This window comes from Mchenga conophoros, linkage group LG17, assembly GCF_057382185.1.
Source record: "Mchenga conophoros isolate Kocher_MC1m ecotype Shallow Benthic linkage group LG17, M_conophoros_male_GT1.1, whole genome shotgun sequence".
Lineage (NCBI taxonomy): Eukaryota > Metazoa > Chordata > Actinopteri > Cichliformes > Cichlidae > Mchenga > Mchenga conophoros.
In genome coordinates, this window is record NC_140542.1 from 40,847,796 (window position 1) to 40,860,191 (window position 12,396).

Genomic DNA, 12,396 nt, shown 5'->3' on the forward strand with positions numbered 1-12,396 from the left:
CTTTTATTATAATAATAATAATAATAATAATAATAATAATGGATTGGATTTATATAGCGCTTTTCTAGGCACCCAAAGCGCTTTACAATGCCACTATTCATTCACTCTCACATTCACACACTGGTGGAGGCAGCTACAGTCGTAGCCACAGCTGCCCTGGGGCAGACTGACAGAAGCGAGGCTGCCATATCGCACCATCGCCCCTCTGGCCAACACCAGTAGGTGGTAGGTGAAGTGTCTTGCCCAAGGACACAACGACCGAGACTGTCCGAGCCGGGGCTCCAACCAGCATCCTTCCGGTTACAAGACGAACACCCAACTCTTGAGCCACGATCGCCCCCATTTATAAGAATAAACAGGAAACAAACTGTTTTTCCACTCCGTGTTTATTTTATGAAGTGCGATTGTTAAATTATAACAAGTAAAAAACTTTGATCTTCATCACATTCTTCGCTTCAAGCTTTAAATTACCAGCTGGGTTATTCATCAGGACACTGAAAGCACCTTGAAGGAGCAGCAGATTTACGAATGAGGCTCGTGTGGATCTTCTGAGCTTCTCTTTAAAACGTGAAGCAGGTGAATTCAAGCCATGGGAAGCTCATGATACGCTGCATACTGTCCAGTCACCTGATGATAAATCTGTCCAAGCAAAAACATCTGTAAAAACCTTGTGTAAAACAAGACATGTCACATCTACTGCGTGCTTACTGCGTACCCACCTGCCTCTCAATGTCAGCCAATAGGCTGCTGGCTCCCAGGCGAAACAGGCCGGGACAGAGCCAATCATCACCCAGCTCTTCTTTGATAAGAGTCAGCCAAACCAAAGACTCTTCAGCTGTTCGGATGCCCCCTGCTGGCTTAAAGCCCACCTAAAAGAAGGCATGCACACGTGTGTCAATAAAACACACAACACACTTGGAGCACGATGACACATCTACAAAGGTGGTACTTGGAAATACACATGCCTAAAAAATGTTACGTGCACATGCGTCAACCAGCAGTTGGACCCATGTGACCTCTGTGGCTGTTTACGTTCCTCCCTCTGCTGCGACATTATCCACTCTGCCAGAGCCCGGCTACAGACTCAGCACCCGAGGTTCCATCTTTGGTGACTTCAACCCTGCCAGTTTTCACACAGTAGAGCCCCTGGTCCATCAGTACAACCCTGTCCCCCTGCCGGCTTTCACATGGCAGGGGGACAGGGTTACTGATGGACCAGTAGAGCCCCTGGTCCATCAGTAACCCTGTCCCCCTGCCGGCTTTCACATGGCAGGGGGACAGGGTTACTGATGGACCAGGGGCTCTACTGGTCCATCAGTACCTACTCAGCTCAGATCGCCACGGTTTGCGGGGTTTTCCATTAGGTCACAGTACCTGGTACTTTTTCAGTAGTAGTTGTTTGTCGCAACACTGACAATAAAGTTCTGAAGGCAAAAGCAGGTCAGAACTAACACGGTGTAACTAATAAAGAGTGTTTTAATCTGAGGAACTTTGCTTGAACCTGGTTCCACAGCACTAAAATCAAAACCGTCCGTTTTGACACTAAATACAGAGAGCACACTGTGGCGAGCCTCGACTGGCCTACGATCGGTTATTGATGTAGACGCACGTCATGGTGACTCAACCTGTCTTGCAGCGCTGCCATGTAAATGTTTACATTAAGATTTTTGCTGCATCTTAATGAAACTGAGCAGAATTAAGTTCCTGCTGTTTGATAAAATGCTTCTCATCTACTCGAGTACTCGAGCTGCTCATACAACACATGACAAGTACTTCTTTCCATGTCAAAGACTTTCCGTCCATCAGTCACAGTGAACGTGATGCTGGTTTCATGAACATAATAAATGTAGTAACTGTTCTACAGTCAGTGAGTGTTCACGCCCACTGTACCTTGTGGCCCGTACTCATGAAGTAGTCACGGATGGCTCTCACCATCACTATGGCAACAGGGTAAGTAGCATTGACAGCCTCCTTCCCTGTAGACGTCTTGATGAAGTCTGAACCTGCCGTGTTGGAACAGATGAGATGTCTTCAACAAAAGCACGTACTGAGGTTATGTTGCATCGCTCAGCTGTCGGGTTTCGACTTCAAATTTGTCCGACGGGACGACAAACGGCTCGAGGCCGGCGTTCCCATGCAGGTCGACTGCACCGACAGCGCGGCCGGAGAAAAGCGTAAGCTGCTGCAACAAACGACAGCTTAATGCTCATCAATAAAAATCATTATTTCTTTCCTCGCCTTCCTTCACAGCCAATTATATTTTATCAGCTAGACTGATAAAAATAGAAGATGAAATGACGCAGTTTAACAGATTACCCACAAACTGCAGGGGCAGAAAAAAGAGGCGCCGCCCTCCTGCCTCCCTGAGTTATAATGACCGTTCATTACCGAACAGAACAAGATGGAAATTTTACAGTTCATTAAAGACATGTTATATGTATTTTTTCAGTTTCTCTCCCCTCTTTCTCAAACTGGCGTAATCCTTAAGATTCGTTATACGGAGTCTTAATTACCAGATAATGGATAACGGTTATTAAATGTGGGTGGCGGTAATGAAGCTCTATTCATTTGCGTGGGCAGGGAGATACTGGCGGGGAACGGCGGGGTAAAAAAGGCTATATCAGAGATTAATAGGTAAAATTATCATTCAATTTCAGGAATCTCATATGCAATTCATAGGAACAAGAGGAGATTAAGGAGCAAGTGTGGTGACAAAAGCAATGTATTTTAATGACGATCTCTATCAGAGCGCCTGACAATTTAGGTCCGTAATCGGCTTACTGTGTGTGTGCACGTGTGCCTGTGTGTGTGCCTGTGTGTGCCTGTGTGCGTGCACGTGTGCCTGTGTGACGGCTGGTTAAGCACGCTCGCGTGCGTGCACGTGTGCCTGTGTGGATGCGTGCGTGCACATGCGCCCGTGTGCGTGCGTGTCAGCAATTTTTGTTACATGGCGTAAATGTTTCTACATACGCTGCAGGTATGCAGGCAGTGAGTGCAGATCAGCTGTTATTAAAGCAGAGTTAGGAGCAGATCAACATGCTACTGTCATACAGCCTGTGTGACCACGTGCTTCATTTGACACGACAGAACAGTTGACCAATGAAAACACGGGTCTGAGATCCTGTGTATCAACTTATTCTGTAAGCTAGTCTCAGTCATTTAACAGCTGTCAGAGTGAAGAGCCTGGAGAGCGAGTTTACACTGGAGGCCTTTCCTGCTGCGAGCCCAAAGGGCATCTGTGACTCTGCCGAAAAATCTTTATGATTTCACACCTTTGATCAAAACCATGAACCCAGCGTTACGTGGACATGAAGCCTGCATGTATAAAGGCTCATTTACATCATGGAGCCCTGTTCTCAACAACGGTCATAGACGTAACTGTGTGATACGTGTTTAAAGTTTAGTCTTGTGCAGGACACGACATCACCGGGTCGGCTCGTAGCTGCTAATAGTTCCCTCCATCTCTCTGTTGGCAGAGCAGAGAGCAGACGTCTGCAACATGCAATCATTTAATGGAATAAAACTGTCTTTCCCCCCAAACATCATAAGCAGCTGCTACATGCATCACACTACAAACACAACATTTCTTACCAAAGCACGACTGGGAATCCCAACATCAGCAAACTCTCAGAAATCTCTGTTAGACTCCCCCCCCCTCACTCATTTATACAAACCTGAACATCACAGCTACAGACAGACTTTCACATTTTAGTGCAGCGAGACAAAGAACGACGAACAGCTCGAGCAACAGGAAGTGAAAGTGGATGGGATGCTGTTGCAGCCAGAGGCAGTAAATGACCCCACACACAGTGGGTTACTGGTTCTCTCAGCAGTTAGCAAATATAAACTACAGCCCAGTGACCTCACACTCTGTAGACGCCGCTAAACATGTCGTAAAACCTTAAATCGAGCTTGACAGACTGAGTTGCATCTGTAAAAGGCCTCCATGGAGTAAAGAAGCTTCATACATGCAGCGTTTCATTAACACAGTGCTTTGTTATTACATCCACAGCCCAACCTGCTCGTCTTTAAACTGAAATTACTAACAGAAAACAAATATAAAGCTGGAACCATGCAGTTTTTATTTTATGATCAGCTTCACTAGAAAGTGTAATTAAACTATCAGATGAACACACACACACACACACACACACACTGCTGTGAGACTGACCAGCCATCATGGCGACCATGCTGGCTCTGTAGACGTTGGTGAACGAGCCGAGCTCTCCGACAGCCAGGATGGTCTTCATGTGGGCGGGGCCACAAGCCTCCCGAAACTGACGGATCTCGTCGTACATGGCTGCAGAGGGAGACACGAAACTGAAATCACTTGACGTGTTCAGTGCACGCCCATGTGTGTGTGTGTGTGTGTGGGGGGGGGGGGACGACACTGAGGGAGGGAGGCCTCACCTTCTCTGCTGCCCTCATGACGCAGACAGAAGTGACAGGAAACGGGCGGATTACTGGATTAGTCGATGGTTTGTTTTGTAACTGGCATTTCATCACGTATTAAACTCTTACTACAGGCTCAGACATCAGTATTCAACACACAGATCCTTCCATACAACCACAGTAACGACAGTGAGGCTGCAGCATACCTTCCCACTGTCCTGTAATGGCCAGCATCCTGTTGATGACGATGTCGATCTCCGTCGCGCCGTCACTCACTGCTATGCGCACTTCCTGCAGGCGGGTCTCCAGTGGAGTCTGGCCAGCTGGGAAGCCAGTGGCCACTGGGAGAAACAGATAACACAGTGGAGCCCAGGCAGCACAAGCCTTTCATTTTCTATATTACACACACAGGGTTGCCATAGCTACGACTTACCTGAGGCGACAGGAAGGCTGGAGTCGGCTGCTTTAAGTGCTCCGACAGCATCAGTCACACGAGATGGATACACACACACCGCTGCTGTTGTCACGCCTGACATCAGGGATCAGAGCAAAGAAGAAGAAACGTGGTGATAAACTGGCCTGTGGCTCCCTCTGCAGGCGGACTAGTGTCTGAGCAGTCTGGCATGCTTACTCATCAGGTAACGATGACAAATAGGATGATAAAACTGATCAATGAGATCATGGTAGCAGAAAAAGGTAAATAAAACATTTGAATTCATGCGGTTGTGAGATGTTAATGGTTCAAAGCCTCCTGTGTTTGACTTTGTCTGTGAATAAATGAGCGACAGCCGTCCTCACCACCAACGCTCTGTTCACACTGGCTTTAAAGGGAAAAAGCAGCTGTGCGTCTTTGTCAGAGCAAACTGGAACATGAGCGCGTAACCACAGTGATGTGTAACCCTGTTCTGCACAGAGACGTGGACACTAATAAAGACCAACACTGTGTGTGCAGAGTAACGCACGTTTCAAACATTATGGGATTAACGATGAACGTGATTAAACTTAAAATGCACGTGTAATATCTTTTTATTTCATCCAGTGAGCCCGGTGTTAGAGGCTCTCAGAGGTTCTTTTAGAATTAATGACCCGTCACGTCCCTGATCTGGACTTTGACTGGGACGCAGCAACAACGGTTAATGGTTATTTTGTTTCTCAGCAAACAGGAAAATCTGCTTTTAAAGTAAGGTTAGTTTTGCCACACACGACTTTTTGTTTGTGTTAAATAAATACATTTCACGGCTTTTTGTTGATGCAGGATTATATTTGTCCGATGTTGCGACCTGTGATTTACACATTATGTCCTGATAGGTGAAATCGTAACATGGAAACAGCTGTTACTTGTTTCTCACGTGATGCCGACGGGATTTTGCTGGCATGATTTGGGAAAACTGCAAATGAATACAAATTTGTTGTGATTCCTTTTACACTAATGATGCTCAACACAACAATATTCAAAACAGCAGAGAGACGTTGAGAATTAATACTAAGCACCACTGAAGCTATCGTGACAGGATACGCTAGCTCATTATTTACTAATAATTATTTTATGACACTAACGCTTGTTTTCATTTTATCAGTTTTCCTGACAGACGTGAGGGCGGACCTTTGTCGTGCATATCAAGCTTCTTGAGCAGGTCATATCGAACTGGCTGGATAGCTTTCAAACAGAGCCTGTGCACGTTGGAGGCCGTATCGTCTCCGGCCAGAGTGGTCAGGTCGATCAGGGTCGCGGCCTTCAGCAGCCACGCAGCCTGCAAGGACACACAAGGAAACAGCGCTCAGAGAAGGATACACCGTGAGACATGTTAAAAATGTAGCCCTGAAACCCGCCTTATAGTTAATACTGTCTATGACCACAGAGGTGTGCTTACATGTACGTACACATAAATGCATTTTGGTGTTACAAGTTAAGACAGCGTGGGCTTGTTGTCATCGTGCACCACAGCTTACAGCACAGCTCACCTGCCACTGTTTCTTGGGGATCTTCTGTCTTTGGATAAACTGAGCCCTCTTCAACACAGCCTGTGTGTTCACTCTCACTTTGGATATCCTTTCCAGGTCTGTTATGAACACAGAAGAACAGAAACAAACTCACTTTATTAAAGTGGCTGAAACACACAGAGAGTATTGTGATATTATTCTGTTATCATATGTTACCTTATATATGTAATCAAAGTAGTTGAATTAGAATACTGCTGTAGATCATATTATACCCTTTAATATAGAGTGTGTGAGCTGTATGTAGTGTAGTTCTCATTATACTTTTGAGTTAACAGAACATATTCACATATTAGTTCATTAGATAAATGTGCATCACTCTGTATCCTTGATCGGCTGGGAATGTGTTACACTGTTTTCTTGACATGTTCTATTGTTGAATCATGAAGAGAAGGAGACTCTGTGTCTAAGACAGGGGAGATAGACAGACCACATTCCACACCCCCACCTTACAGAAAGCAGAGAAACAACTGCCGAGGTCGTAACTTAGGCGCTGTAACAGAGAAAGAATGTGATGTTTTGGCTTTTACGACTAGATGGGGGCCACTAGAGACTATAAAAAGCTGAGCAACCCGTCACCATTTTGAGACTTGCTGTGACCCTCTTCAGGCATGTCTCCCCATCATGATGGTCCTTATGCTCTTAAGTATTGAATTGTATGGAAATAAATGATTGTTGATTGAGCATAAATACACCGAGTATTGTCCTTCCTTCAGCCCAAAGATTCAAAGAATTGGGAGATTTCAACAGTATTTCAATCAGATGTCCTCTCGATACCAGAGGCAGAGATCAAAGCAGCACAGAGGGACGTGAGCATGAGGTGTCTAAGCACAACAAACTGTTGTATGTGAGGCCTCTTATCTTTATTTATATAATGCCACCCACTTGCTGCACATAATGTCCTCTTTGTAAATACTCATTCACTGTATATAAAGTTCTGTCTCTCTTTTTTGCACAGTTGAGGAGCGTTTCACTGCGTGTTACATCTGTATAACTATGCACGTGACAAAGAAGCTTGAATCTTACAAAGACTCACAGCTATCTGCCCCAAAGAGGAACACCAGAGAGAAACCAGGAGAGTAAGTCAGCTTTGAGCCATACAAGGTAGAAACTCAGCATCAGGGGAACAACATGAGAACAGCCGCCAAAGGCTGGAGACTCAGTAATACTGGAACAATCTGGTGTTTAAGTCTGACGCCATTAGTCAAACAAACACTGCAGCATCACTGAGAGTTAAAACTGTCTAAAGTCTTTCATCTTTAATAAAACGATCAGCTTTGCTGCTTTACCAGGTGTAACAATTAAGTTTAACATCCAGGCATCCATGAAAACAGGATTTATTACATTTAGTTAGAAGTTAGCAGGAAGTTAGCTCGCTAGCTTCCACCTAAACATGATATAGCATGTTCTGACTGAGAGATTTCTGAAGCATTCAAACGTACAGCTCTGCTATCACTTCCAACATAAATGAAGACGGAAAACTAAACAGCAGTGACGTTTGTAGGGTTACTGAAGTTGGCTAGCTGCTATATAATGATGTGCTACGTGTGGCTAGCAACACAGCTATGTTAGCATAGCATAAACAGTGAAGCTGGAGGTTGAATGCTAACTTTTTTTCCACTCGATAAAAGTTAACGTGAGGGTTCCCGATGGTTAGAGATAGGGCTGCTCAATTAATCGAATTTTAATCTCGATTACAATCTGGGCTTTCAACGATCATTAAAAGTGACTGAGCCGATTATTAGCCCCTCCCTCTTGCTTTACTCTCACACTGCTCCGTGTGGCAAATCGAACGCACCTCTCTGCATTTCGAACACGCGTCACAACAATTAAGAGCAGCGGTCTCCAACCTTTTTTGTGCCACGGACCGGTTTATGCCCGACAATATTTTCATGGACCGGCCTTTAAGGTGTCGCGGATAAATACAACAAAATAAAACTAGTACCGGTACCGAAAAAAATGAAATTTATTCATAACACACGTGAAAAGACCGAGGAAAACCGAGTCAACGATAAAGACGATAACAAAATAACGCTGAAAACCGATAAAAACCCTGAAAACCAGACATTTCACACCTGAGCCTCAACTCTCGCGGCCCGGTACCAAACGACTCACCGACCGGTACCGGTCCGAGGGTTGGGGACCGCTGATTAAGAGGACCAGAGGGAAGCTCGGAAAGCTAAGCAGAAGTTATTTGGAGAGTGACTGCAGTTGGTTGAAAAGAGGTAAAAAAAAAAAGCTCCAGTGGTGTGGAAACATTATGGGTTCAGTCAGACGTGGATCAATTAGACACAGTGTGTAAACTTTGCTACAGTGTCGTAGCTGCACCACAGAGCAACACTGCAAAGTTCACTAAACATTAATGTTTACATTTTCAATTATTTTTTATATTGCAAACATTTGCACTGTTATCAGTATTTGCACACTATTTTATATTATTTTTTTACAATCTTTAAAGTCATTATTCAACACATTGTTATTGTTAAATAAATATCGTCAAATAATCGAGATCTCAATGTCAGTGAAAATAATCGTGATTATCATTTTTGCCATAATTGAGCAGCCCTAGTTAGAGACAAATGCAATCGCATGGCAGGATGCTGTAAACGGACCAAACTTCAGTCGGGAGAACAACTGAGATAATCCATCCACAATATGAGGTTAGTCATTAATGTACTGCAACAACATGGAATAGAGCAGCTGCAGAGAATTCAACATTAATGAATCAATGGTACAGAAGTGGAGGAAGCAAGAAGAATGAGCTGAGTAAAGTTTGACTTATCTGACTGTTTTGTTTTGCTTAAAGTGCCTTATGGTCCGAAAAATACGGTAAGTCTTAGAGTAAGTTGAGGTAAACCATACAATGAATAGTTTATTCTGAAAGACCTCCGTTTTTCATCGTTTGAATATTTATTATTGCTCATTAATAAGACCAAAGTATTTGTTATCAAAATAATCGATGGAATAATCAAACTTATTTACTCAAATAATCAATAGCTGCAGCCCTAACATGGATGGCTTCAAGCTGTATGCTGGGAGTGAATGAGGCTCTACAGAAACGACATGAGAATTTCTTTCATATTGGAGACGTGCAGTTGGAGCAACAAAGAGACAAAAAAATGGTCAGAAATGAGGGGATTGTACTACCAGTAGGTGACACTGCAGACTGAGGACGGCTACAAGTACCTTAGAATCTTGCAGGTGAATGGGAACCATGAAGAGGAGCCGAAACCACCAAATACCCAAGATCTTGGGAATGCTCGCTCTTGGAAAGAACAAGATCCGGGCAATCAACACCAACACCCTGCCTGTACCCTTCCATTAGAACTAGGGCTGCCACGATTAGTCGACTATCAAATTCATCGACGACTAATTTAATAGTCGACGCGTCGTTTGAAGCTTTGTAAGAAATAAGTAGTAGGATTTAAGAGTGTAATAACGCACTGAAACAGAAGATGGCAGGACTTAAGATATTTTCAGGCAAGAATGTAGCTGTGTAAACCTCAAATATCTGCTCAGTTTATCAAGACACCGCATATTTTCAAAAGTGCTCCGACGTTTTCGGAGACGTCTGTTACCCACCAGCTTGATAGCTAGCCGGGGGCTAGGCTCACTCGAGCCGGGGATAACACCGGACCCCACACGTGTTAGAAAGCCTGTCTTTGTCTACTCAGGTTAAACACGATATATGAGTCACTTAGATAACTTAAAAATGTTATTGTTTGGCTTTTTCAGTATTTTATTTGTTCCTGAGTAAATCGGTTTGGCTGAGATTAATGTTATAGTTTTTACACAGCTGAATAAACATCAAGCAGACAGCTGATTATCAGAAGTGTGAGATGCTCCAGAATTTACTCCGGTGTCCTGTTATAGTTTAGATAGCAAGGAGTTTATTAAACTTCACCGAAACAATCTGCAAATTTCATTAAAATGTAATAAACTATCATCTTGTCTTTATTTTTAGTTAGCACAGACCTTACACACTTAAAGCTGTAAGCTAATGATAGTTATATAAGAGCAGATGCTGCCGGTGCAATAAGCTGTAGTTTTACGTCCAATGGATGATGATCTGATTAGTCGACTAATCGCAAAAATAATCGGTGACTAGTCGACTATCAAAATAATCGTTTGTGGCAGCCCTAATTAGTACCTACTAAGATCGACTCGCCATGATTCGCTGCGATTTTCAGGGTTTTGCAGTTGGTCATAGTACCTGGTATGAGGTACTAATATATTACCTGCTCACCTGGGGTTACAAAGTGATGCAAGCAGGTACTAAAATGTGATGTCATCAGACTGCATGCCACTGATTGGCTAGTCAGTGGCATCACTCGGTGAGTCATGAGAGCGTCTTGTTCATGAAAATCAAAAGCACCATTGTTGAACCCAGGCAACGAAGGAAAGGCTACAAAAACAACGCCACGGTCCCCGAGTGTGACAAAAAGACACACCGAGCAGCAGGTGTATCCTCACGTCGACGACCTCCTTTCTTGTAGTGTTTGTGTACCAATTACGTCATGGGACAATGGTCACGTTGCTATAACAACAACCACACACATTAGGTAATGGAAACCAGTCAATCTGAGTAGGTACTAATGGGAAAAGGGCTTAAGTGTTTTCCCTTATGGTAGTGTCGGATTGTTTTCTGTGGCACACCAACAGTCTGAAAGAATGAAAATGCTGAGTTTTTCATCAGTCGTTGTTTTAAACATATTTGTAGAGGTGGGAAGTACTTAGTTACTATACTTAAGTAGAATTTTCAGGTATCTGTACTTTACTTGAGTAAATGGTCTGTCAGTCACAAGGGCCTATCAAATACAAAGAGATGAAAGACACAAGACAATGAAATGTATGCATAATGTATAGCACCATAGTCAGGTGTCTATAAGCTGTGCTCATGTTACTTTAGCATGTAGCACTGCAGAAGAGCAGCGGGCATAAAGAGTAACGTGTTTTTTTATGTCACATAATTTCAGATGCAACTTTTCCATCAGCTCAACAAATGTCAGAAAACACCAACTGTTAATGTGACCGCCAGGTTAACCTGTGACACGTCTGGATTCATTCTGACCTGATCTCATGTTCATACATCAGATACGACCTCTGTGCTCATCCCTTACAAATACACTAGAGTACAGGTGCAGGTGCCTCACAGGTGACTCTGGTTGGACTGACAAACATCCACTCTGAGCGCAGGTTACTTAAAGTGTACTGTGTAGATGTTGAGGTGGCCATCGTCAAATCACAGAAGGAGTGAGTGGGAAGAATAATAACAGCAGGACATTTGTGGAAATATAGAATATAAATCAACTTTGTCATTCTTTAAACTTTTGTAGTGTCACGAGGTAAACCCACGTGCTCTTCTTTCTAGTCCGAAACAAACTGTCAGCAGACCGCAGTGCTGTGTTAGGTCTTAATCAGACCTCATGAGTATTCAATTACACAGTAGAGCCAGCTGTCACATGATTGCTCAGTAAAAACTAGCTACACGTCGGAAAGCAGGATTAAAACGCTTCCTTTGCTTGTTCCGGTTCTATTTGTTAGTGTGCAGTAACATCCGTGCTCTCAGGGTCAGTCACCTCTAACTGCTTCACTGACTTCACCTGTCCTAACTTAGCATCGTACACTCAAAGTTTCAGCGTGAAATCCTGCGCAAAGCAAAATGACGACGTGAATATTCCTTGGTAACAAAATCATCGTGCTATTGGGTCACGGTAACGTGGGAGCACGATTACTGCGGACGTTCTGCCCGTACATGCGTTTACTTACCGAGCGTCGTACCCGGATTTCTGGGTGACATGTTTCGCCACAGAGAACGCTGTCGTTTGTGAACTTCGTCATCAGTCGCAGCCAAAATACGTATGAAGTGCGCTCAAAATGCCCGGATGTGTTCTTCGTAGGAAAGTCAAACGCCAACGAGGGTAGAAGTTTGTGTGTGACAAAAGAAACGGAAGATATTTCAGAGCGCAGCGGCATGTGCTATTAATCTTTCTCTTTGCATCCGAC

General features: G+C 43.8%; 1 protein-coding gene across 1 annotated transcript; it reads right to left on the minus strand.

Moving 5' to 3' along the window:
* Nucleotides 1-368: 368 nt before the first annotated feature.
* On the minus strand, nt 369-12,396 carry dera (deoxyribose-phosphate aldolase (putative)). The gene is made up of 9 exons (XM_085252179.1): nt 12,160-12,396; nt 6,355-6,452; nt 5,996-6,143; nt 4,826-4,921; nt 4,599-4,733; nt 4,172-4,300; nt 1,891-2,003; nt 720-869; nt 369-639 (listed from the first exon to the last, which is right to left on the minus strand). Exons 1-9 carry the CDS (start codon nt 12,188-12,190, stop codon nt 583-585), a joined length of 957 nt encoding a protein of 318 aa, XP_085108305.1. The 5' UTR covers nt 12,191-12,396; the 3' UTR covers nt 369-582.